Source organism: Girardinichthys multiradiatus, chromosome X, assembly GCF_021462225.1.
Source record: "Girardinichthys multiradiatus isolate DD_20200921_A chromosome X, DD_fGirMul_XY1, whole genome shotgun sequence".
Taxonomy (NCBI): Eukaryota; Metazoa; Chordata; class Actinopteri; order Cyprinodontiformes; family Goodeidae; genus Girardinichthys; species Girardinichthys multiradiatus.
This window is the reverse complement of record NC_061817.1, coordinates 2,909,818-2,937,705: the sequence shown is the minus strand read 5'-3', so window position 1 is coordinate 2,937,705 and position 27,888 is coordinate 2,909,818. Positions and strand designations below refer to the sequence as shown.

The 27,888-nt window shown below is 39.9% G+C and overlaps 1 protein-coding gene across 4 annotated transcripts; it reads left to right on the top strand.

Annotated features, from left to right (window-relative positions):
* Positions 1–189: 189 nt before the first annotated feature.
* On the top strand, positions 190–27,888 carry LOC124863184 (coatomer subunit zeta-1-like). Of its 4 annotated transcripts, XR_007037068.1 has the most exons (11): positions 190–319; positions 13,034–13,102; positions 15,901–15,985; positions 16,591–16,682; positions 17,518–17,573; positions 20,589–20,666; positions 20,874–20,925; positions 21,152–21,260; positions 21,706–21,744; positions 24,672–24,704; positions 26,873–26,937. XR_007037068.1 is itself a non-coding variant. In XM_047357450.1 (10 exons), exons 1-10 carry the CDS (start codon positions 302–304, stop codon positions 26,918–26,920), a joined length of 570 nt encoding a protein of 189 aa, XP_047213406.1. In that variant the 5' UTR covers positions 190–301; the 3' UTR covers positions 26,921–27,888. The 4 variants fall into 4 exon arrangements, 2 of the variants coding, with proteins under 2 accessions (XP_047213406.1, XP_047213407.1); XR_007037069.1 differs by lacking the exon at positions 24,672–24,704 and having other exon boundaries at positions 26,873–27,888; XM_047357450.1 differs by lacking the exon at positions 21,152–21,260 and having other exon boundaries at positions 26,873–27,888.

Here is a 27,888-nt window from a genome sequence, read left to right as displayed (position 1 = left end):
ATTAATTCTAAAACATTAGCATTTATAAAACAATAAATAATATCTAAAAAGATAAAATACGTTCATATACACGGGTAAAGACAATGGATGGATTAATATACAGTATCATATTCATTCAGCCCTTCTCACTTTAAAAGCCAAGCAGGAGATAAACAGACTTTTATTGTGAAAGGTCTGAAGAGGAAAGGGCGCGTGCCCATAGAGCGCTCGGTTGTTTGCTCGTGGCTCAGGATCGGGAGCGCGCGCCGTGTGACATCTCAGAGCAGTCCACGTCTACAGAGTGAGCGCAGCGGCAGCAGAGATGGACTCCACGTACCTGGTAAGCTTCTTCGCTGTTTGATCGGACACAGCAGCTCCGTTGGTGGGCAGAGGCAGTAATATGTTAGGGTGCAGAATGCTTGTTGCTGTCAATGTGCCGGGCATGTGTTGTATTAGGCTGCTGGCGTGTCGGTGGTGGACATTACAGGAGGCAGTCTTGAAGAAGCCAAGCGGGGGAGTGGACAGAGCTTGGTTGCATATTCTCCATAGGATCGATTTTATTTCATCCTCAAAGCTGATTGGATCTCACGGTGACTGTCAACTTGTTTTCAGCTCACAGTCGCTGGTTTGATCAGTGCTTTGATGCATCAATAAAACCGTTCGATTTATTTTTAATCCTATATTTGTTTAAAAATAGTAGTGTGTGCTGGTCATGTTAAGAACTTCCCCGGGTGTTAACTCCATTACAGCGGACTAGTTGATCCCCAGCTGTTTGGTCCTTAATTGAGCGCAACAAGACAGAAAGTGGAAGTCAAGGATCTCTGTCTGCACAGATCACTTTTACATTCAGCAGCCACAGACACACAACCCTGCACTTTTTAATCCGGTAACCGTATTTCCAGCCGGTCTGCGTGTTTCAGTGCGTGCGTGGAGCGTTGATGTAGTGACGTGTGTAACAGGGTAGGTGCCACGTCCACCGTTCTGCCTTCAGCTTCACTCAGGGTTTCTGACGCTCATTTGCCCTCCCATAAAACTATGTTTGCTGGTTATTATGTTTTTCATGCGCTGTATTCACACCAGTCTCATAGAGCGCAGAACTGTTTAATGTGGAGCAATCGGTGAGAAAAGTTCAACGTCAGGACACATGTTACTGAAAAACGATCTGTCGTTCTTCACGCAACGTTGTAATTGTAACCAACAATAAAGTCCTTAGATCGCAAACCAGTATATGACGAATATGATAAACACTTTTGCCAGGGGTCTGCAACCTGCGGCTCAGAAGTCTCTTCAGGCCTTCCGCAGTGGCTCATAATAACTTTGGACAAATGTTATACTCAACGTTTTTAGCCATAAAATACATTTTTAAAAAGTAGTTATAGCGAGTTTCCATTTTAATTTAATATTTACATAAAAGTGCTACAACAAAATGGGACTGATGTTACAAGGAATCATTTTTTCTGTTAATATTTTTTGCCGTTGGACTGCAAACTGTGGAAAATTGTGTTTGGTCATTATTATTATTGCTTGGTTGTGAAAATACGGTTTCAATCTTACACAGCAGGAAAACCTGTTTATTTTTCATTTAAATGATGCCACATTTATAAGCAAAATGGGTGTGTGCGTTGAGCAGCAGACTTAAGTTTGTAGGTAGTGTCCATGAAAAACTTGCCAAATCCCCTCTGCCAATGCTAAACAACAGTTTCTGCTACTGACTCGTTTGGTGTAATTTGTTGAATTTTGAGCAAAACAAGACAAAACGATAATTTAACAATAAATTAATTTAACAAGTAGGGGCTTCAGTACGTGTGAGAACTGTAGACGGCCACATCAGGCTAGGACCACATCCTGATGTTGGTCAACGTTTGGCTGTACACTGCTGTGGGATGGCATCTCATTCTTCAAGCAGCATTTATTGCAACTCAGCCAGTGTGGCTGTGTTGGTCACTGTGGCACGAACAGTATGTCCAAGCTGGTCCCACAAGTGTTCAGTGAGGTTGAAGTCAGGACTACAGGCAGGTCATTCCCTCCTCTCCACTCCTGAATTGCAGGTAGTCTCTGATAAACGTGCTGTATGGAGAGTGAACGCTGACATCTTCGGGATTAGAGTTCAGTCCCTAAGAGTGGAGACAGGTTGCTGAATCTCGTCTCTGCATTGAGATTTCCTCAAATGATGACAAACCTTGTTTTTCTAGTGAGGAAGAGGGTGCCCTATATCATCATACTGCCTCCACCAAATGCTGTTTGACAGTGGCAGAGAAAATTTTAAAAGTTTCCAACCCACAAACTCTATTGAGCTCAACACATAAATGCATTTTCTTAGAAATGTGGCACCAACAGTATAATATTTATTGGCAAGAAGCATTGTTACAAGATGGAAAGAAACAGATAGACCAGACACAAATTTCCTTACTTTTTGTGGTAAGTGTTTATGCTTTTTTTCTTAATTTCTCACAAACACTGAAAATTTTATTCCAGGACAGATTTTTTATATAATAGTGAAAGTTTTCTTTTTCTTTGTTCTAAAAGCTAAAATTAGCTATAAAATTGTGATTCTCTAACCAGAATCAAACACATTTTACATAGTAGCTGTACATAAAATTTCAGAAGCTATATTCCTTTAAAGGGTCATGAGTGTTCTGTGGCTCTAGACAAATTGTAAAGGAGTGAGGGCAAAAACAACTCTTTGGATTTCATAGGTTGCTGTGCCCTTTATGAGGAAGAAGAATTTGTAATACTAGTCTAAAATGTGTGACAACACCACATTATAAAACAAGTTTACTTTAAACACATTAAAAGGATGTATTTTCTTTTTAAGATCCTTTCATTTTACCACAATGTTTGTGTCAATGGGAGAACCTTTGCATTGCGTGTTCAGTTATGCTATATGGGAACGTTTCAGTGAACTACTCTCATGTTTCACATTGCAGATTGAGTTTTACAGGATGGAGGTTATATTGATACATTTCTATAAAAGGACTTTGCAGGTCATTTTCCTCTTTCTCTTTTAGGGTGCTCTGTCTGCCTTTACAAACGCTTACTCTTGCCTAATGTGTGCCTTCCAGCAGAGGAGAACATCTGTGCATGCAAGAAAATAGAGTACTTCCTCCATGATGTTGTTAAAGTCAGCTCATAGCTGGCCATCCATCTACAACAGGAATGTGATATACAGGTCCTTCTCAAAATATTAGCATATTGTGATAAAGTTCATTATTTTCCATAATGTCATGATGAAAATTTAACATTCATATATTTTAGATTCATTGCACACTAACTGAAATATTTCAGGTCTTTTATTGTCTTAATACGGATGATTTTGGCATACAGCTCATGAAAATCCAAAATTCCTATCTCATAAAATTAGCATATCATTAAAAGGGTCTCTAAACGAGCTATGAACCTAATCATCTGAATCAACGAGTTAACTCTAAACACCTGCAAAAGATTCCTGAGGCCTTTAAAACTCCCAGCCTGGTTCATCACTCAAAACCCCAATCATGGGTAAGACTGCCGACCTGACTGCTGTCCAGAAGGCCACTATTGACACCCTCAAGCAAGAGGGTAAGACACAGAAAGAAATTTCTGAACGAATAGGCTGTTCCCAGAGTGCTGTATCAAGGCACCTCAGTGGGAAGTCTGTGGGAAGGAAAAAGTGTGGCAGAAAACGCTGCACAACGAGAAGAGGTGATCGGACCCTGAGGAAGATTGTGGAGAAGGGCCGATTCCAGACCTTGGGGGACCTGCGGAAGCAGTGGACTGAGTCTGGAGTAGAAACATCCAGAGCCACCGTGCACAGGCGTGTGCAGGAAATGGGCTACAGGTGCCGCATTCCCCAGGTCAAGCCACTTTTGAACCAGAAACAGCGGCAGAAGCGCCTGACCTGGGCTACAGAGAAGCAGCACTGGACTGTTGCTCAGTGGTCCAAAGTACTTTTTTTGGATGAAAGCAAATTCTGCATGTCATTTGGAAATCAAGGTGCCAGAGTCTGGAGGAAGACTGGGGAGAAGGAAATGCCAAAATGCCAGAAGTCCAGTGTCAAGTACCCACAGTCAGTGATGGTCTGGGGTGCCGTGTCAGCTGCTGGTGTTGGTCCACTGTGTTTTATCAAGGGCAGGGTCAATGCAGCTAGCTATCAGGAGATTTTGGAGCACTTCATGCTTCCATCTGCTGAAAAGCTTTATGGAGATGAAGATTTCATTTTTCAGCACGACCTGGCACCTGCTCACAGTGCCACAACCACTGGTAAATGGTTTACTGACCATGGTATCACTGTGCTCAATTGGCCTGCCAACTCTCCTGACCTGAACCCCATAGAGAATCTGTGGGATATTGTGAAGAGAACGTTGAGAGACTCAAGACCCAACACTCTAGATGAGCTAAAGGCCGCTATCGAAGCATCCTGGGCCTCCATAAGACCTCAGCAGTGCCACAGGCTGATTACCTCCATGCCACGCCGCATTGAAGCAGTCATTTCTGCAAAAGGATTCCCGACCAAGTATTGAGTGCATAACTGTACATGATTATTTGAAGGTTGACGTTTTTTGTATTAAAAACACTTTTCTTTTATTGGTCGGATGAAATATGCTAATTTTGTGAGATAGGAATTTTGGGTTTTCATGAGCTGTATGCCAAAATCATCCGTATTAAGACAATAAAAGACCTGAAATATTTCAGTTAGTGTGCAATGAATCTAAAATATATGAATGTTAAATTTTCATCATTACATTATGGAAAATAATGAACTTTATCACAATATGCTAATATTTTGAGAAGGACCTGTACATGTTAATACAACCCTGCATTCGTACACTGCATACTGTAACCCCCAAGTCATCCTATTGATCTTTAGAAAGGAATGAATCTGAATCTTGCATTCACACATGTTAAGTAAACACAGACTGCAAACTTGAGCAATACTTAGTGCTATCCTTTAGCTGTGTGTTGTCCAGTTGTGGGCAAACCATCCTGCATGTTTTAATTCAGTTTAATTCCATTCAGTTTTTTAATGTGGCGCCAATTCACAATTGATGCCATTACCAGGCAGTTTACAATACAGTCAGGTCCAAATCATCTCTACAGACATACTCAATGAATCAAATTCATACCAGTACAATCCAGTCATGTATAGGTATTGGATTCAGTGACACACAGTTCAGTCTGTTCTTAAATCTTATACAGAACTGTATAATTCAGTTTAAAATGCTAATTGTTCAAATGTTCATAATATAAGAAAGCCATGTCAACTGTATCAAGTCATTGACTTTGCAGCAATCCCTCATCCTGAGCAAGCATGAAGCAACAGTGGAAAGGAACGACTCCCTTTTAATGGATGTCCATAATTCAACACACTTGTTTGAAAATAATCTGGTTTGTTGAAGCAGGTTGCTTTGGTTTAGCTGTGATAGAACAAGGACATGTCAAGGAGTCGGTATGTGCAACACATCTGCAGCTGACGATACTGAACCACTTTAAGATTTTTGTGTGAGCAGTACATTACTCTCCCAACATTACACTCAGATTTAACGTTAAATATCATATTGTAGTTTGTGACAGTAATCGTTCTGAGGATACTCATGCTTCAATTGTAACATCACAGTCTGCTCTTTTTACTCTGCCAGGGCTAGTCTGTGATTTGTTTGTGGTCACCACCAATTTGAGTAAAGCTTAAACAGGTGCTGTTGAAAGTCATCCAAGTTCTGGTCTTTTTAAGGTCTTGTTGTATCTCTTCAAGTAAACTCTTTGTTCTTACTTAAACCTCACCATCATCACAGCTTGCTGGTCTGTCTCTTTGTGGCTGTCCCCTTTCCTGTATCATTCTACCCTGTCATCTATTTCCTTTTGCATAGTGATGTTCATCAGAATAAAAATGAAACAGAGTAAATCTGTATTTTAAGATGTTTCAATTGCCTAAAAGAATCTAAGATGAATTTCTTAGAACACAAATATAAAAATGAAAATTAAGTGGTTGGAAACTGTATCAGAGTTTATTTGATTGCCAGGCCTGATTTAAAAAAAAAAAAAGGCCTCTGAAATAGTTCATCATACTTCATTAATGATGACACTATATTGACAATCAAATCGATTTTGTCAAACGACATCTCTTTGCAGTTCTTGTAATGGAACAAATCCCCTGTGTAAAGTTATTTAAACAACTGACTGTATCAACATACCATCTGCAGCCAGCTTTCTTACTCAGGAAAACATTTCCTATGTAAGTAATAGCCTTCCTTGTGTGGAGAAGAAACTGCATGAACAACCGATGAGGATATAGCCAGCTGACTGAGTGAGGACACACAGAATGGGGTATATTTGGAGACAGAGGTTGTGAAGCTGGGCCGTTAGCCAGGCACAGCTTTGAACTGACCTGCTCAAAAAGCATCACACCACTGCTTTTTATGCTAACAGAATGTTGGATTACAGAGTGGATTGCATGTGATCCTCATATTATTGTTTCTTCTTAACATGGTCACCATTTTCCTCTATGGATAATGAGGCATCTCAGGCCTTATGCAGGAATCATGGAAAGGCAGACCTTTCTTTCAGACATTCTGTAAAACTAATATTTTGTGACAGGTTAGGCCTACACCATGACCATTGCTGATACCACAGACTAATGTTTTTCCTAATAAATGTGATGTTACCAGCATCTCTGGATTACGGGCTGTGGAAGAGTTTGCCCCCTTACAGATTTCTTCAATCACACTGAAATATTTTAGATCATCAAACAAATTTTAATATTGGTTAAAGCTAACTTGACAAAAGGAGTTTTCAAAAATATATTTCATTAATTAAGGGAAACTGCTATCCAAACTAACTTGACCATATGTGAAAAAGTAAATTGCATCCCTGGTTAAATCATTAATCAAATGTTATTAAAGTTTTTAGAAAGCTAAGCTCAATTCCATATGCCAAAACCCAGGTCTGATTATTATATGACCTGCAGATATGATAAAGAATTTAAATAGGACCTCTCTGATGGCTACAAAATCTCAAAAAGGAACAAAACAAAATTCAAAAACCCTACAAAACAAAGTCTATGACATCTATCAGTCTGGAGAGGGTTACAAGGCCATTTCTAAGGCCCTGCTCACAGTGCAGGCAAATGTGGTCAAAATCTGATTTTTCTTTTTTTTGGGGGGGGGGGTCAAGTCGCCAGGTAAGGCTTTGTAGAACAAGCATGAAAACTTAGCTGTGGTCCATATCTATTTTTTTTCCAAGTCAGATTTGAGCCACTTCCGTATGTGGTCCTGAATCTGACTCGTATCTAATCTTTTTGAAATAGATTCTAGAGGGAACAACCAGTGTAGATTTTAAGTGACTTTGACATCACTTTCCATTGACCTTTGTCACAACTTCATGCCGGCGAGAAGTGATAGTGGTCAGCCAGATGGACGACAACTGCAATTGTACTGCACAGTGGAGGGACAGTGGCATGTTAGACCTCATTAATACATAGAGTAACACTTCTATGAAAGCCAAATTGGAATTTGTATCGTCCCTGCATCCAAACAGCCCTTCTGTGATGAACTGGCAGCAAAAATGCTCCTCAAAATCCCAGAATACATTCATGCATTTTTTCGTGAGCACCTGCTAGCAGATTAAACGGCTTCCGTTGGACAGGCACTACAAAAACAATAACTCCTATTTCTTCCATATTGGTGAACCAAAGCGTACTGTGTGTGACGCCATTGTTCTTTTGTTCATGTGGGTAAGTTTGGAACCGCAAACAATTCACATTGGAGTCAGATATCGGCAACATTTTAAAAGTAATGTGAACGATGACGCAAAAAAATAAATCAAATTTCAGAAAAATCTAAATTGATCATCAAGACCTTAAGTGTGAACATAACCTCAGACTTTGGGACGCCAGCAATCCAAAATGAAAGCCAAATGGAATCCATTGGGGAGTTTCAAGGACAAAACCAATGCTGACAAAAAAGAAAATAAAGGCCCATCTCATATTTGCCAATGATAATCCCCAGGACTTTTGAATATTCTGTGGACTGAAACAAAGCGGTATCTGTAACTATGGAATGTGTAACAAAAGTGAGGGAAGTCATAACGCAAGTAAAGTGAACCACATGATTGGATGAATCATGTCACCATGGGTATATGTTTTGTTCAAAGCCTGATTGGATGACATTTTAAATGATTAGCTAGTTTTCCACATATATTTACAAACACGCACACTATTCAAACCGATGCCGTTTTAGGGTTATGGTGGCTTTGGTGGTAGGGGTTCGTCCTGTAACCTGTGGGTTGCTGGTTCGGAGCCCCAACTCCATCTGTGTCAGTCGTTGTGTCTTTGGGCAAAACACTTCAACCGCCTTGCCTGCTGATGGTGGTCAGAGGGCTCGGTGGCACCAATTGTATGGCAGCCTCACTTCTGTCAGTCTGCCCCAGGGCAGCTGTGGTTACATTGTAGCTTACCACTGCCGGTGTGTGTGAGTATAAATGGATGCTTTACTGGTTGTAGTATGAACCGCTTTGGAGTCCTTAGACCAGATGAAGCACTATACAAGTGCAGGGCATCCACCTTTTACCATTTTAAATCTAATTCCGAAACGTCAACTTCATGACTGAATAATGCATTACCTTCATTCTTTTCTTTCTGCCTTGCAACTGCCAAAAGTAAGGGAAAAAGAGGGGAAACAGAAAAAAAAGAGTGAAAACTGGGCCAAATGAATGAACCAATCAAGGTCTGTGCGGACAAAATGCCTAAACCTTCGAACCTCCCACTTACAGTCTGCAGATGTACCTATCTCGACTGAAGAGACAAAAGAAGATATTTTTTGAAGGTGGGTGTCATGTTACATTTGACCTAAAACTAACAGAGCATTTCAGAAATGGATCATCATATTGACATTTGGGTTTAGGGCTGCTTTGCATTCTCAAGACCCATCTAACTTGGCATAGTTGATGGGATCATGAATTCTGCTCTCTACCAAAAATGCTCTAGGAGAATGTCCAGCCATCAGTACATTACCTTAAGCCCAATCACACTTTGGGTATGCAGCATGGGCAGTGATTCAAAGCACAGTAGCAAGGCCTCCGCTGAATGACTAAAAAAGGTAAATGAAGTTTTGGAGTGGCCTAGCCAAAGTCTGGACTGAAATCCAGGTCATATACTGTAGTTTGACTTTACTTCATACTCGAAAACCCTCCAGTGTGGCTGAATTAAAACATTTCTGCAAAAGAGAGTTGGCATAAAGAGATATCGACCCGGGGACTCCGTTAATCTGCTGGGGAACTTCAATGTCCACGTGGAAATGACAGTGACACCTGGAGTGGCGTGATTGGGAGAAATGGCCTCCCCGATCTGAATCCGAGTGGTGTTTCATTATTGGATTTCTGTGCTAGTCACGGATAGTCCATAATGAACACCATGTTCAAGCATTAGGGTGTTCGTTAGTGCACTTGGCACCAGGACACCCTAGGCAGGAGGTCGATGATCGACTTCGTTGTCGTGTCTTCAGACCTTCAGCTGCATGTTTTGGACACTTTGGTAAAGAGATGGGCTGAGCTGTCCACAGATCAACACTTGGTAGTGAGTTGTATCCGATGGAAGAGGAGAAAGCCGGACAGACTTGGCAGGCCCGAGCGTATAGTCAGGGACTGCTGGGAACATCTGGTGGAGCCCTTGGCCATCTTCAGGAGAGCTTTGACCAGATTCCGGGGGAGGTTGGAGACATAGAGTCCGAGTGGACCATGTTCTCCTTGTCTATTGTTGATGCTGCCGCCCGCAGTGGACACCGGCAGTAAGGGATGCTGTCAAGCTGAAGAAGGAGGCCAATCAGCTGTGGTTGGCTTCTGGGACTCCTGAGGCAGCTGACAGGTACCGTGAGGCCATGCATGCTGCGGCCTTGCTGTGGCAGAGGCAAAAACCTGGGTCTGGGAAGAGTTTGTGCGGCTATGGACAAGGACTACTGGTTGGCCTCGAAACGATTCTGGCAAAACGTCTGGCGCCTCAGGAGGAGGAAGCAGTGCTTCGCCAACACTGTTTACAGTGTGGGTGGGGAGCTGCTGACCTCGACTGCGGACGTCTTCGGGCAGTGGAAGGAGTACTTCGTAGATGTCCTCAATCCTGCCGTCACGCAGTCCCTGGTGGAACCAGAGGCGGGACTCTTTCATCACCCAGGCTGAAGTCACTGAGGTGGTTAAAAAGCTCCACGGTGGCAGGGTTTCAGGGGGTGGATGGGATTCGCCCTAAGTACCTCAAGTCTCTGGATGTTGTGGGACTGTCAGTTGACACTCCTCTTCAACATTGCGTGGCAGTCGGGTACAGTGCCTCTGGACTGGCAAACTGGGATGGTGGTCCCCCTTCATAAGAAGGGTGACCGCAGAGTGTGTTCAAACTATAGGGGGATCACACTCCTCAGCCTCCCTGGTAAGGCCTATGCCAAGGTATTGGAGAGGAGAGTCCGGCCTATAGTCGAACCTCGGCTTCAGGAAGAGCAGTGTGGTTGTCGTCCTGGCCATGGAACACTTGACCGGCTCTACACCCTCTGCAGGTTACTCGAAAGTTCATGGGAGTTTGCCCAACTGCTCCATGTGTTTTGTGGACCTGGAGAAGGCATTCGACTGTGTCCCTCCTGGGGCCCTGTGAGGGGTGCTCCAGGAGGGGAGTTCCTGCCTCAAGTGGAGGAGTTCAAGTATCTTGGGGTCTTGTTCACGAGTGAGGGTAGAATGGAGCGGAAGATTGACAGACTGATCGGTGCGGCTGCCGCAGTAATGGGGACGCTGTGCCGGTCCATTGTGGTGAAGAGAGAGCTGAGCCGAAAAGCAAAGCTCTCGATTTACTGGTCGGTCTACGTTCTTACCCTCACCCATGGCCATTAGCTTTGGGTCATGACCGAAAGAACGAGATCCCGGCTGAAATGAGTTTCCTCCGTAGGGTGGCCGAGCACTCCCTTAGAGATAGGGTGAGGAGCTCGGTCATCCGGGAGGTGCTCGGAGTGGAGCTGCGGCTCCTCTACATCGAGAGGAGCCAGTTGGAGGGTGGAGGTGCTGGAGGTTCTATGTCTCTCAGCTGGCCTGGGAAAGCCTTGGGCTCCCCCCGGAGGAGCTGGAGGAGGTGTCTGAGGAGAGGGAAGTCTGAGTGTCTCTACTGAGTCTGGTGCTCCCGCAACCCAATCCTGGATGAAGCGGAAGACGACGAGTACGAGAGTGGGCTTAAATTTCTCAGTGGTGATGTTAAAGACTCATTGCCAGTTATGGCAAGCCTATGTTTTCAGTTGTTGCTGCTAATGTTGACACAAATAGTTTTTAGGTTTAGGGGCAATTACTTTTCCATGTAGACTCAGGTTGGTTTGGATCATTTTTTTTTCCCTTAATTAATGAAATAATTTTTTGAAAACTGTTTATTGTATTTGCATAGGTTAGTTTTATCCAATATTAAAATTTGTTTAGTGATCTGAAACGCTTAAATGTGAAAAAAGCAAAAACAAAATAATCTATGGGGGGCAAAAATTTCTTCACAGCACTCTTAAGCAATTGAATATCTCAGTATTCTGCTTGTATAGTACGGCTTGCTCTCTGGTGTATACTCAGCCCACTTAGGGTGGAGAGTCAGACAGGGCAGGTGTGCCTAGCCTAATAGTTAGTTTTGTCTGGATGTAAAATGCATATCACTATTTGAACATTTCTGTATTTGGACTGACTGCACTGATGTGTTCTGTATTGCCTTGCCAGGAAGTAATCCAATAATAAATTACACAGACAAAACTATTATAAGTAATATGCACCAAAGCTCAGTGTTCAATATGAAGGGAAGCAGGACACCATTTACGAGTCTCACCATGTAAAAGCTTCTCTGCTTTATTCTTGCCACTCTGTTTGCAGTTCAGAGTATGTTCCTGCAAATGCCATAAACTGTGCTTTCAATAATTCAATTAATGTTTTTCCTTTAGCACTTCCCGTGGCTGATGGGAAAGTAAATGAATCAAACATCTTCCATCTTGCTGTCATTTTCATTCTACATCCACCTCTTTATGGGTATTTTTCTGAGCATTAGTTGTTTTAGAAAAGTCAGTCAGCTGGTTCTGTAAACACCTGTTTTATTTGCATCACTACTAAGTGTCAGAACAGCACCCTACCTGAAAGTTGCTCTTTTTTTGGTTTATTCAACATGTTTTATTTATAAACTAAAGATTTAGTGCTTTTCTAAAACGAGTCTCTGAATCTGATGGAGGGTGAGGCTGAATGGATCCATCATCATCCTCTGCCTTTTTGGCTGAGTTTCTGGTCTAAGTTCTGTGATACACTCTGACTGTGAATCTCTGCTGGTCAGTGCATAACAGAACTTTGTCCCGGTCCTGAAAACTCTTCTGTAGTACAGATATATGCATAGATTAGGAAGTGTGATTAATGTTGGAGTTTTTCCTTTTTATAAAAGTGTCACTTTTCTACTCCTGAAAAGGGATAAAACACAGCTGTTTGAAGAACAAACTGGAGTAAGTACCTGGAATTGATTGCTTCCACCAGTGGAGAGAAGATCCCCTTTAACTGAAGGAGACCTCCAGCAGAAGCAGTCTGGGCGGATCTTTTTCAAGCAGTTTGCTAAAAGAAAGTACAGTTTAGAGATTCAAACAAACACATAAACACTTTAAGAGGAAAACCTGTTGTAAAAAAGAAGAAAAGAATTGTAGAAGTAATGGAACACAATCATGGAGCGATACGTGACCTAGAGATTAAAGATGTCTGTCCACAGCCTTAGCTTACAGATGAATAAAAAGAAAGTTTAGAGCCAAGTACCAACTTTAACCAAACAGACAGATTTTAAGCATAACAGGGACAGAGCATTTTAACATCAGGAAGCTGGCTTAGAAATCTTTAGAACCCGTTAACTGGCAGCCTGAGAATAAAAATATCTCATCTTTTATGTGCCTTATGCCATGAGACAGTTCTCTAATGGAAAAGGCTAGCTTTACCTGGATAGTAACGTCTTCATTGACACAATGGCCAGGTGTGGTCAAATGTAACTGGAGCTCTTACATTATGTCCCATAACGAAAGCTGAACAAATGTAAGTTAAAACCTCTTTTTGTGTGTTGTTGCAGGAACCTTCCCTCTATACAGTAAAAGCTGTTTTTATTCTCGATAACGATGGCAACAGACTTCTGTCTAAGGTAAGGTATAAAGGATTTTATTAGCACTTTCATTGCAAATAAAAAATCTTAATTTTCTCAACATTTAGCAAATTTAAATATTAAGTTAGTTCACAACCATTTACTGCTGTTATTGTTGGCACCAAAAAAATCCCCCTTGTTGGGTTGTCGCTGTTTACTAAAGACACATGTGATGCTGGAGCTAGTTAATCTGACGTTCAATAAAAATTCAGAAAGACATTGGAATAATGTGAATTCGTTTACACCAGATTCACTAAATCCTGGTTTTATTCAAGCTCTGACCAGGAAACAGCCCATTGAGTTTAGCTAAGTTATAGCTAATTAAGAGTCTCAGATTTCAAGTGTGTCACTTTGTGCAGTTTTTTTGTTTCAAAGGATCAGGACCCCCTAAATATTTTGTCACAGTGAAAAGCAGTGATGCACCAATCAAACGGCCAGTAATCAATGATCGGCTCTGACTATTGATCGGCAGCTTAAATATAGCAATATTTTTAATTGTTTTAAAACAAATAATCTCCAGCATTTTGGGATCTGAGCTGTAAACACTTTAACAAACTGCAGGTTCTTTCATGCATTTGATTTTAAGTTGTTTTTATTTTATTTATTGTATAAACGATGATTGACTGCATTTGTTGTTGGCTTTCAATCTGCTACATCTATCAAGGAACCCACGGTACGTTTTATGGTCAGTGTCTGTTACATTGTATTGTTAAACTGAAGCAACGATTGGATAAATGAGTTTATTTGGGTTATAAATGTTTTAGAAGAAAATCTGAATTGACAAATTCAGTAGCACAGACCTAAACTGAGTTATTTTAGCATTTTCTTTGATGTCAAAGGTTACAGTATCATCTGAAAAAGGAACAAACCCAAAACCTTTAAATGATACCAGGATAGTGTCTGTTGAAAAACTAGTACAGTTACAGTGATATTGTTGAGTATTTCTTTGTTCCTCAAGCAATAACTTGTGACCAAACATCCGAAAACGTCTTAATTAAATGTAATTAAATTTTTTGTGCCATGAAAGGTTTAACAAACGATCTTAGACGAATATATTTCCAGTATCATTTTTTTACTTCTAATTGTCTTTGTTTTCACCCCAAAGTCACATTCATTACAATAGTATATTACACTTTATTGTATCATTATAGAATCACTATTTAAAAACAGTACAAAAATACTCAAACATAAAGATTATAGTTAAATTCAGATACCAAAACAAAAACATATATTTCCAGTTTTTGATAGAAATCAGAACTTGTTCAGCAGTAGTCAAAGACAGCTAAGGCATAATTGACACATGTCAATACAATTTCCACACTTATTAATAATCAAAGTGCCTATGTATCGAATAAGTTGTTGTTTTTGGATATCTTATTATTTAAAATCTGTAACTAACACACTATTTAGTTGATTTTCATCTCATAGGTTTGACATCTCAATTGTGTCAGACCCAAATAATTAGCTGTTTTTGAGATGATGTGCAGCTAGTTGTTAGGATTATAACACACCTGCAGATCATCTCAAACTCCTCCTTTGTGATGACATCTTTGGAGTAGCTCCACTCTTTACCACCAACCTTACAGTTCGATGTTGCACTGTGAAAAGGTGTTTGTCTTTTACCTGGTGGCTTGGGTTTTGGCTGATGCCAGTTACCACCCCCCTGGTTCTGTTGCATCACTTGGGGACTGACTTTGCTCTTCTTCTTAGGCCTGTTCTCAGTTTGAATGTTTAACACTCTAACTTTGCCTTTTCCTGCTCTGTCTCAACGGACACCTTTAATATACCAGGGTTAATAAAAGGGTTAAAATGCATAAGCGCGGACGGCACGTTATGATCAACCTTCTGTTTAATATCATCCTTTAAATAAAGTTTGTCTTAACTTTAAAAACACAAACAAAGAACACAACCTGAACACGTGTGCTGCAGATATTCTGCTAGCATCAAGATAGCTGAGTTCAACACAAACAAAACCCAACTTCTTAAAAGGAAAAACGTTTAGATCATTTCAATCTAAACGTTTCTATTATTGTTCTGCCCAAACCCTAACCTCTGACCATGCTGAGGAAAAGATGTCTGGGGCGGCGAAGTTTGAAGAAAGCATCCACAGTGAACAATGGTTAGCTACAGTTAACCTCCTTAGCTGCGGAGGGGTTTGAAGGTGCAGTCGCTATGTCGGGCCCACAAAACTGCATGTTACCACGGTGATGCGGCCTCCGTTGTCCTTCCTTGGGAAACTGCTGCACTCGGCGTCGTGCTGGGAACTCTCTGGAAACAGTTCGCTTCTGCAGATCTCAGAGAGAACAGTCAAGCGATGCTTGTACCTTGATTACCCCGTTCATGAATGAAAATCACCGGATACGCAGACAGTGATTTATTTCTACTTATCTTGTGCATATGATCGCATGATCTTATGACACTCTTGGATCCAGTTTGAAGAGTTTGTCTTTTTGCCAGCAAAGAGACATCAGCGCGCTTTGTCCCTCTCTTATCCCGATGAACACCGGTGTGGAAGAGGCAGGATGTAGCAAAAGCTGTGCTCTTATTCGGGCAGTGACGTCACAGGAAGTCCGCCGTTATCCCGTTTCTTGGCTGTGCCGGAAGTAGGTTAATGCAATTTATTTTGAAAGTTCCTAGAAAGTTTGTACTGGCCTTTCACGTTGTAACTCATGGCTGTGGGTCCCAACACAGTAGAATAATCATCTAATAAGCAATAAGAACTCAAACGGCAACTTCTGACATCCAAGAAAGTCCACCAAGAGGGTTTACTCCTCTAAACTGATTTCCCTTTGTTTTAGTACTATGACCCTGAGCTTTACCCGACAATGAAGGAGCAGAAGAACTTTGAGAGCAACATCTTCAGCAAAACACACAAAGCAGACAGTAAGTGTCTTTCTTTTCAAGTCTTCTGTTGTAACTTGTATATCTCACACCCTCATTGCCTTAAGTTCTACTGTATAGAGCACTCACACACATCTCCAGTGTCAGCTGTTGTGCATTCTTCTGTCAGTTACCTAAAGCGGTTTTTACACTGAGCTGATTTCTGCTATAGAAATAAACCCTGTTAGGTGAACTGTTGTTCTAACACTGGGCTTTTGGGTGACCCATGTCAAATTTAGCTGTTACTTTGGGAGACTTTAACCAGTTTTAGTATGATGTTCAGAGAAACCTGATCACCCGTCTATTGGGTTTTATAGAATTCACAGCATTGATACCTGATCTCCCACTGCCTTGCCTGTCCCCCACCCAGTATGCCACCCTTTGTTCCAAACTCCACCTTCTGTACTCCTTTTCTGCAGCCGGTTTTCAACTTTATATCCTGCTCTCTTTTCCTTTCTCCCAGTCCACCCCCCCATCTATCCATTTTTTTTCTCTGCTACTCTCCAATTTCATCCTCTCATCAAGTCTCCTTCCTTGTATAGAATTTTTGAATTAATGAAAAAAAGCATTTACCATGCCAACTATCCATTTTTTTTATATATCTGTAGATGAGATAGCTTTCCTAGAGGGGATGACTATCGTGTACAAGAACAGCATAGATCTTTTTTTCTACGTGGTGGGAAGTGCTCAGGAAAATGAGGTACAGTGATTTTCGCTTTTATTCATAATGCACCTTTCAAGATTGTAGAAAAATATTCAGTACCACTCAATTTGAACCATTCATTTTCCTGGGTGGAATTGTTGTATGACATAAAATGTCAATGATTTTTAACAAGAATAAAAGAATAAATGCATGTGGGTCTCAATTATACCCACATGCACAAATATATTTATACATTCTGTTAAATCTTAGGTTTCTGTAACCTAAGTGGTAATTTCTAAAATATCTTTATCAAGACAACACAAAGCCCTGTTGGTTTTTGGGTAGTAATCATAATTAAAGGCAGATGATATTTTTTCTTTGCCAGCATATAAAAGAGAAGTTTGACAGCAGTCATTAGATTTATAGATTCTCACAACCATAGGGAAATACAAGGAACTCTGTGAACATCTAAGAAGTGTCAACACTTTACAAAGGTCTGGAAGAAGACCTGCACTGCTCCCCTTAAATGAAAGACTGGCTAGATTTGATTAGAAAGAAACCTGCCACCACCAAGGCTGGAGCCTGTCCTGAACTGAACATTGCTTAAACATCAACATCACTGTCCAGAGTGAAGCAGGTTTTACATCACTGTGGACTGAGACAGTGCCAAGCAAGAAATGAGCTCTTGTTCCAAAAAATCCACCTCAAGATCAATTCAGACTTGTATCGGCAAGTTAAATGTTTTCTAGAGAAAATGTAAAAGTCAGACAAGACATAAATTGAGCTACAGGAAGTACCAACCATCCATTGGTGGTTTGAGGAGAAGTTAGGTTTTGTTACGTTAAAATCCGTTACTAATATTGTTTCATCTTACTTTCTTTTTCTATTGTAGTTGATGCTGATGTCCGTTCTGAACTGTCTGTTTGACTCCCTCAATCACGTCCTGAGGTATTTTTCTCAGATTCTTTTTTTAAAAGTTGTGAAATAATAACCTGTTCTAAAAGTATATAAATTATATCTGGCAGCATTAACAAAAGGGTTGCTGTGTACCCCTAGAGGGTTTCCACCAACGTACGAGAGGGACACAGCAAACATGCAGAAGGTACTCTGGTCAGATAGGACCAATATTGAACCCTTTTGACCTACAGGTCCTTCTCAAAAAATTAGCATATTGTGATAAAGTTTATTATTTTCCATAATGTCATGATGAAAATTTAACATTCATATATTTTAGATTCATTGCACACTAACTGAAATATTTCAGGTCTTTTATTGTCTTAATACGGATGATTTTGGCATACAGCTCATGAAAACCCAAAATTCCTATCTTACAAAATTAGCATATCATTAAAAGGGTCTCTAAACGAGCTATGAACCTAATCATCTGAATCAACGAGTTAACTCTAAACACCTGCAAAAGATTCCTGAGGCCTTTAAAACTCCCAGCCTGGTTCATCACTCAAAACCCCAATCATGGGTAAGACTGCCGACCTGACTGCTGTCCAGAAGGCCACTATTGACACCCTCAAGCAAGAGGGTAAGACACAGAAAGAAATTTCTGAACGAATAGGTTGTTCCCAGAGTGCTGTATCAAGGCACCTCAGTGGGAAGTCTGTGGGAAGGAAAAAGTGTGGCAGAAAACGCTGCACAACGAGAAGAGGTGACCGGACCCTGAGGAAGATTGTGGAGAAGGGCCGATTCCAGACCTTGGGGGACCTGCGGAAGCAGTGGACTGAGTCTGGAGTGGAAACATCCAGAGCCACCGTGCACAGGCGTGTGCAGGAAATGGGCTACAGGTGCCGCATTCCCCAGGTCAAGCCACTTTTGAACCAGAAACAGCGGCAGAAGCGCCTGACCTGGGCTACAGAGAAGCAGCACTGGACTGTTGCTCAGTGGTCCAAAGTACTTTTTTCGGATGAAAGCAAATTCTGCATGTCATTCGGAAATCAAGGTGCCAGAGTCTGGAGGAAGACTGGGGAGAAGGAAATGCCAAAATGCCAGAAGTCCAGTGTCACGTACCCACAGTCAGTGATGGTCTGGGGTGCCGTGTCAGCTGCTGGTGTTGGTCCACTGTGTTTTATCAAGGGCAGGGTCAATGCAGCTAGCTATCAGGAGATTTTGGAGCACTTCATGCTTCCATCTGCTGAAAAGCTTTATTGAGATGAAGATTTCATTTTTCAGCACGACCTGGCACCTGCTCACAGTGCCAAAACCACTGGTAAATGGTTTACTGACCATGGTATCACTGTGCTCAATTGGCCTGCCAACTCTCCTGACCTGAACCCCATAGAGAATCTGTGGGATATTGTGAAGAGAACGTTGAGAGACTCAAGACCCAACACTCTGGATGAGCTAAAGGCCGCTATCGAAGCATCCTGGGCCTCCATAAGACCTCAGCAGTGCAACAGGCTGATTGCCTCCATGTCACGCCGCAATGAAGCAGTCATTTCTGCAAAAGGATTCCCGACCAAGTATTGAGTGCATAACTGTTCATGATTATTTGAAGGTTGACATTTTTTGTATTAAAAACACTTTTCTTTTATTGGTCGGATGAAATATGCTAATTTTGTGAGATAGGAATTTTGGGTTTTCACGAGCTGTATGCCAAAATCATCCGTATTAAGACAATAAAAGACCTGAAATATTTCAGTTAGTGTGCAATGAATCTAAAATATATGAATGTTAAATTTTCATCATTACATTATGGAAAATAATTAACTTTATCACAATACGCTAATATTTTGAGAAGGACCTGTACATTGATACTGTTGGGTGGTGGAAACGAGAAGCTGGTCAGAGCTAATTAAGAAATGGATGAAACCTAGCACAGGGGATCCTAGAAAAAAACCCGCTTGAGGCTGCAAAAGACTTGAGACGGGGGCAGAGGTTTACCTTTCAACAGGACAACAACCCTGAACAAAGCCTCTGAATATGCAAAGCTGCTGAAGACATGCCCCAAAAAGACTTGCAGCTGTATCTAAAGTGAAAGGTTGTTCTACAAAGGATTGAGTCAGAATACAAATTGATACCCCATTTCTCAAATTATTTGTAAAAAGTTTTTAAAACCGTATATCCTTTCATTTTACTTCATATTATACACTACTTTGTGTTGGTCTATCACACAAAATCCTAACAGAATACATTGAAGCTTGTGGTTGCAATGCGAAAATGTAAAGGAATATAAATACTTTACAAGGCACTGTTTGATGCAAAGACTAGGATTAGAAGTGTGGGGGTCATGAAGAGCAAGGAACTGCTGAAAAACACACATTTTAGATTCTTCCTGTTTTTTGGCTCTTCAAATTTAGCAATCAGGTTTACATACTGTAACTTAAAACTGTCAGCTGTTCTATATATAAAAGTCAAAGCCCTGAAAGAGGATGTCTGTTGTGGCACTTAAGGCCAGCATTGGTGTTGAGAGCACATTTTCAAAGTCTTGATCTTGTCTTGTTCTCTGACGTACAGGACTTTTTCTCAAGATCAGTCAAGACCACAACTGCTACATCCTTTTTCTCATAAACTTGGTGTGAAAGTCCTGACTGCATTTAATTGTGACAGATAAGGTTTTATTTTGAAAACTTTAATGCTGTGACGTGTGCCTATCTGTGCCAAAGAATGAGAAAACAAGAGGGAGAAATGTTTTCCACTGCAAATCTAGTTTTTATCTGTGCAACACACAGAACACTAAGTAAGATGAGTCCTTCACCTCCATCTGTTGCCCCCACTCACTCTGCCTGCAGTGAGTGGTTTGTCATTTAGCATATAGCTGGTTTTATTTCAACATCTGCACCAACAGCTATATTAGTATAATAACAGAAGTTCTCTTGAACAGGATATATGTCTTGAATTTGGTCTTGCCTTGTCTGATTGTGGTCTTGACTCGGTCTCTGGTTAGATAGTCTTCATCACAAAACTAGTAAGCATTATGTATGCTTCTGTTTAAAAGTTGCTTCTATTCTTCAGAAAGAATGTGGAGCGGAGGTGTTTATTGGACAACATGGAAGGAGTTTTCCTTGTAGTGGATGAAATCATTGATGGGGGGTAAGTAAACATTTACTGAGCAATCACTTTATCCAAAATCTTAATATAAATGTTATTTCTCAAAAACATACATTTCTATTAGTATAGAATATTCATTAATTCACATGTTAATGTTTTCTTTCTGTTGCATTATTCTTGAGATATGTCCAAATTAATTCCATAAATCATTGTTTTTGGTTTGTTTTGGTTGTTTTCTTTTGTTTCCAGTGTTATTTTGGAGAGTGACCCCCAACAGGTCTTACAAAAGGTCAATTACAGGGTAGGAACGCTAAAAATCATTGTGAATCATATCCATTTCAATGTTTTTAACTATAGGAAAATGGAATAGGAAGCACATTAACAGTTTAAAATTCAAGCAGCTGTTTAGCTTGTTTTAAAGGACTTTGCTAAGATTGGCTATAGTTGCCCACAGTGTTTTCAGTGGCTTCCTGCCTCACCTTTCTGTCTCTCCTTCTCCCTGTCTTTCCTGTTCTGATTGGTGTCAGCATATGTGTGAGCCAGCCTATGGCTTCGTCCTGTTTGATTACATCACCGGTAACCTAGAGGCACAAACAGACAGGAGCCAGCTGCTGTAGACAGTCAGACAAACCCAGGGTGAGAGAGAGATGGAGGGAGCTCTCAGGGAAGACAGTGAGCTGGAAAGAGAGACTGACTGAATGAATGTGAGATGCAGACATTTGGGGGCTGTAGGAGCTTTAAAGAAAACAAGATTATATGAATGCACGTTGAGAGCATGCAGACTGACCCTCTGATTGACCTTGATCAAAGTTTTTAAGCTTTATTGAAACATAATTGTGCAAATGACCCCACCCACCATCCATCTAATAATGATGCCTCTGGACTGACTGAGAGTCTTCTAACCCCAGAGCTGCACCTTTAGCTTGCTAAAAACACTAGTTTAAAGTGTCTCTGGAATACTGTATGGGAACCTGCTGTCATACATCTAATGGTGCCTGTTCTGCTTTGCACTGGCACTTTGTGCTTGAAGTGTTACTTTTGTATTTTTCCTTCATTCACATGTTAATGTTTTCTTTTGCAGGCTGATGACAACCCATTAACTGAACAAAGTGTGGCCCAGGTAACTCACACAGCTGGTCAAGCAACATTACTGCAGTTCATATGATTATAGGAGGGGATATAATATGTTATTTTATTTTATATATTGTCTTAGATGTGCAGTTGAACACCATGCAACAGTGTCCTTCTAAGAGATGAGCCTTGCTTCTTTAGTCAAGTTATTCCCAATACGTCAACACAAACAGAAAGGGATTAATACGAAATGTATTTAAAAATTCTATAGAAAAATGTTCTGGTACTGTCCTTCCTGTTAAAACTCCTCTGATACTAAAGTAATCGTCTAGACCCCCTTTTATCGCAGGGTTGCTTGGGGTCCGGTGCCCATCTCTAGCAGTCATTGGACGAGAGGCAGGATACATCTTGGACAGTTTGCCAGTCCAGGGCAACACAGACACACAGGACAAACAACCATGCACACACACACACACACACAAACACACACACAAACACACACACACACACACACACACACATCTAAGGACAATTAAACGAGACCAATGAACCTAATAGTCATGTTTTTGGAATGTGGGAGGAAGCAGGAGTACTCAGATGCACGAGAAGAAATTTTTGAATCTCTACTGCAGTTTCAGGTGTATGGGGCATAGAAAAATGCCCCATACAGCTTCCAAGCTTCCCCCACTTGTTGTTGTGCATTGCCTGTCAGCTGGCAAAAAAAAGGCTACTACACTTTTCTCTTGCCTACAAAAAATACATTTAGCATTTTGTAAATATTTGCAGTAGTGAAAAACACATTCAGTCATAAAGTGAAACCTTAAAGGAGCACAGCCTATCAACTTTATCAAGGTAACACTGTTTTAAAGCTACAGTTTAAAGCTATGGCTTTTAAGCTCACACTGCAGACTCTGCCACATCAGGAAACTAGTTATTAACCAGCTGTTATCAACTGGATTCCTTGTATTACTCTATGAAGGGAACAGCAGCAAAATATGACCAATATTCTATACAATAAGACATTTCATTTGCAAACTGCTTCTAAATATAGCTGTGTTCATTAAGGATTTTGCGTAAGTCCACATCAAAATAATAAATATGGGGTGGAGAACAGTATTATAACTTAAGTATTATATAAATAAATGGATTATGTTTTTCAGTCTATAAATAATTATTGTGTCTCTGTCTTGTATAAAAACGCTTTGATCATGTTTTAATTTCAGTTTTTAATTGTTGTGGAAATACTGACTTATTAAACCATTAGAATCTCCATCTGGCACATGACAGCCACTCACTGACCTTGGTTAAATAGTATAACAGACTAGTGTATTGAAGAGTTTCTTAGTCTATGATGATTTTGAGGAAGTTTACATACTGAGGGTAGATATTCCATTCTTCATTTATTGAAAATGAAAGAAACTGAGAATATTCTGTCTCAGCCTGAGTTTGCACTAATTTGAATTCAGTAATGGACACTCCAGGGACTAAAAGTCTTAGAACAAATGTGTTTTGATTTAATAATATGGGAAAGGGGTTATAGCTTTGCTGTTTACTTTATCCTGTACCTATTTCCCCTCATTTTCCACTTTAGTCGTATATTGTTTGTTAAAGACTTTATTTTGCACCCATTTAATTGATTGTGGTTCTGATCCTTATTTGGGCCAGTGGGATCCTACTAATTATGACAGATTCTGAGCCCTGATCAAACCAAAATAATTGAGCAAGCTCCTGCTGATGGATTTTATTAATTGGAGCCATGTAGCCAAATTTTATTACAGAAGACTGAGCAGACATTAGTAAATTATTTTAAACCTGAGCTGTCAAAGCAGGTTCAAAACACCCCAGAGATGTGTAAAAGTTTATGTATGATCAGTATGAAATGTCGCCTGAAAGAGGGTTCCATTATTTATCCAAAAGATTTCAGTAAAATTATTTTGAATAAATAACTGAATCTGACTGCACTGTTCAATGATTAGGATTAATTGGAATGTATGTTCCTGACTGTTGTGAAGTGCCTTGAGACAACATGTGTTGTGAAATGGCGCTATATAAATAAAACTGAATTGAATTGAATTAAAAGTACAAAATGGTGAAGGGGCAAAATGACCAGCACCTGTATTTCTGTGTGTGAAAATCTGTCTGAAGTTCTTTTAACAAATTAATCATCAGCCTTCTTTTACCAGCCCAATGATAAAAGCCAGGGAAGGATTTCTTGGCTCTGGATGAGCTAAACAGGTGGAGGCTATTTAACAACAAAATATCTAAACTGACATTTAGCTGAAGGAATGGTTCAATGTCCATCACTTAATCCTGTTATGACCTTTACATGATGGCATACATAGTGGTTATATTTCAATGCCAGAACATCAACTGATATAGAATCTAACTTAACAATATGCTCAAAATATTTCCCAAATTCATCCACACCATACTTAAAAGCATTAATTACTACCCTGAAGTAAATATTTACAAACAATATTTACTATATCTACTATATTTATGAGCATGTGCTATATTCAGGTTACTACTAAGATGCGTTTTGGTCATGCTTCAACAAGTACACAGACTGAAAACCTTACATACAAATACACATATAAACTCTTTTTTTCTGATATGGAAGACAACCAAATTCCATCACTAATGAATAAGACATACACGTAGTATAGGGCTGAAAGCTCACCGTACAGGATGACTTCTGGCTTTTCCGCAACAGACTCCACATTTGCTGAGCTTCATGCTATCTCACATAACAGCACAAAACAGGCTCCAGTGTGAATGCATGTTGTTATAGGACAATAAGTGCTGATTATTCTCAATCACTGCAACTTTTCAGAGACTAATATTCTCCCCTGATTTCTTAGCTGTGATTAAAAACACTTTTGCATGACTTTTTCATCTTGTTTGTTGTAGTCTGTGTATTTTTTTAGTGTGTGTACTTAATCTCTAAGTTTCTGTTTGCTACTTTAACCTTAACAGCACCTAACGGAGAAGCTGGCACTGACCACCAATGTAAGTGTAATTAATGTCTTTACAGCAAGCCAGTATTAAAGCTGTATTAGTCAGTGCTGCCGGCTTGGCTACTCTTTACCATCTCTAAATATTTCCAAAGGCTTGTTGCTTGACACTTTTTTCTCTTAGGTTTTCCAAGTAATTTCAAACTCTATACATTCAGTGATATATACAGTGGCTCTAAAAAGGTTACACACCCCTGTTAAAATGACACCACAATAAACTATTTCAAAACTTAATGTATTATTTCTGTACAATTCAGCTGGAAAACAAATATCTGTTAAAAGAACAAAATAAAAATGTACACGTAAAAAGGCACATTTTGCTTTAATTTCAGAATGACTTGATAGTATCTCCTACTTTACCTGTTCTACTCGATGTTGAGGGCAACTCGTTTCCACAGGTGACCCTGCGGATTTTCTGTAGTATTTAATTCAGTACTCTGGAAAGGCCATTTCAAAACCTACATTTTCTCCTGTAGAATGATTCTTCTGTTGATTTGGTTTTATACTTTGACTCACTGTGATGCTGAAAAAAACCCCTCTTCAGCTGTAGATTTTGAGCCAATTATTAATAACTTCATCCATTTTGACCAAAATCTCAACTCCATCTGCAGAATAAAATAACTCCAGAGCATGATGCTAAAGAGATCTGTGGTGCAACCCTGCTGCATAGTCCAGGCATAAGGAAAACATAGATTGCTGTCACATGTAGAATACAACTAGTACTAACAAGAAATTCCCACAGGTCCTTCAGTGTTGCTGCCAGGCTCCTGGCAGCCTCCCTGAAAAGTCTGACTCATGTTTTCATTGGTTTGGTAATAATGCAATTGATGTTTTTTATACTCATGTCCTGACTGAAATCTTGGTACATCAGATATTTTTGAACCTTTTTAACCTCTCTACAAACTGCGACATCAGTTGAAGGATGTAAAGTCAGAAAAATCCTACTAGGGAAGCTAAACGTTTATCTTATGTTCATAAGAGACATGATAACTTAAGGCAGGTGTGAAGTTAAATCAAATGTTAAATCAAAAGCTGCTTTAACAAAGTCTTAGTTTAAGGATGTGCACATTTATACAAGGTTGCTGCATGTTATTCATACCACTTTTCCAACCATGGCAACTTAAACTATTCTGTAAACATCTTCCACAAGGTTTAGGAGTGTGTTCATAGTTGGATGAGAAAACCAGGATTGCAGCCTCTGTTCTAATTTATCCCGAAGGTGTTCAAGAAGGTTGAGGTCAGAACCAAACTGACACCAAACTTTTTACACCTGCTGCCATGGAAGTTATTGGAATGCTGGAATTCATTGAGTTGGAGGTGTGACCCAATACCTTTGGCAATATTGTGCCAAATCAGATTAGATGTGGAAAGTTTAGAAATGATTTCTAAAAGTCTCGTAATTTAGCCTTGCATTTTAACATGGTTGTGTACACTTTTGACAGCCACTGTAGTGCAGAAAGTTAAAATAATTAATAAATGTGTGTAGTTTCCATGTAAAGGCAAATATGTGTATTGTACAGCATTGTTTGCTTGTTGCCTGCCTGCATTACTAATAGCAGGCAACAATGAAGTTGTTAAACATTTTTTGTTACCCTTAATAATGTTCAGGGTCAGAGGGGCCCTGTGGGTTGGGGCCTATACCAAGAGCCAGCAGGCAATAGGCAGAGTACATCCAGGCTGCCAGTCCATTACTCACATTCTGTTTACATCTTAATCTATGCATAGATGGTCAGATGGGTCTGACTGAATATCACTGTGTACTTGCTGCCTGTTAGTGTTAAATTAACACACCGCACCCTCTGCTGACGAAGTCTAGAACAACATCCCCACTGATGACGATACTACTTATTTGAAATTTGCAGCAGTCCTCCTGACGTCCTCTTAAAATCCCTTTTCTGTCTCACAATGTTTCCGCTGAGCCGATGAGAGGGGGCATTAGTAGTAGAAGTAGAAATAATAGCAATTATATATTTTTAATTCAATCTGTTTTTGTTTATGTTTGTTCTGACATGAAGGCATGAAGCTACAAAGGTTCTAAACATGTTGCCTGACCTCTTATGGTAGAATTCTGGTACTGCAGCACTGTTCGGTTCCTTAAGATGGCTTGTAAAAATTAAGTTTTATTTTGATAGAATTTTTATCTCCCTCTCTGTCCTTTTTTAGGTTCTGCAGTCGGCTAAAGAGCAGATAAAATGGTCCATACTTAAATGACCTGAGAAGAAGCAAAAGAAAAGAAAAAAATGGATGATTTGTCAAACGATCTCTAGTAAATATTTTCTGTCTCTAAGCTATTTTTCTAGATCCATGTGGGCAGGTCATCAGCAGACTGTCAGCCTAACTTAACTAATAAGTAGCCAGTAAATATTTTTTCCTGGTCTGTCTGTGTGACGGTATTTTGTTACATTTTGTGTGACGTGTATTTAAGATTTATTTTGTTTTGTCGTGTTTTTCTTTACGAATGATGGTAGTAGTGTAGACATGAAAATGAAAAAAAAATGTAGCAAGCCAAATGGCGCTGCTACAAGTCAGCATAGGGGTTGCAAATGGAAAACAGCAAAAGAGAAACTGATATTTTCAGTTTATTTTATTTACCCACTGTCACACAAGCATGTCCACTGCTAATTATTTTACAGAATAAGAAACACAATAATAGCACAAATATTCAGAATTACCATTAAACATTTGTTTAAAAAAATTTGAAACTGAAACTTTCCTAAAGGAAGTTTGGAAAGTAATACGATTATGCTTTAACATTGCTCCAATAGCCTTCTTAAACAGCAGTGAGTTTGTATTTTTTTAAAAACTGAGAATTTGTAAAGAAATCTTTACTATGAAACCTAATGACACTAACCAAGTTTGCTGACAGGTTGTTTAGGAGACAACAGTTTGCAGCACAGATGCACTGAACAAAACATGCAAAACTAAAATTTCTCTTTTTTTGATAAGAGTATAAATTGATTTTTGATGTCAAGAAGAAGTTAAACCTGGAAATTTATACCAAGTGTTACAGAGAATGTGTTACTTTTACAGTGAGAACTTGAGATGTTCATATATAATAAATATTTTCATAGCTGAAAGTGTAAAAATGGCAAAGACTTTTTCGGGGAGGGGGATGTTACTGAAACAAGCTAATTTGATCTGCTGTTGGTGACAATAATAAAAAAAAAATTTATACTGGT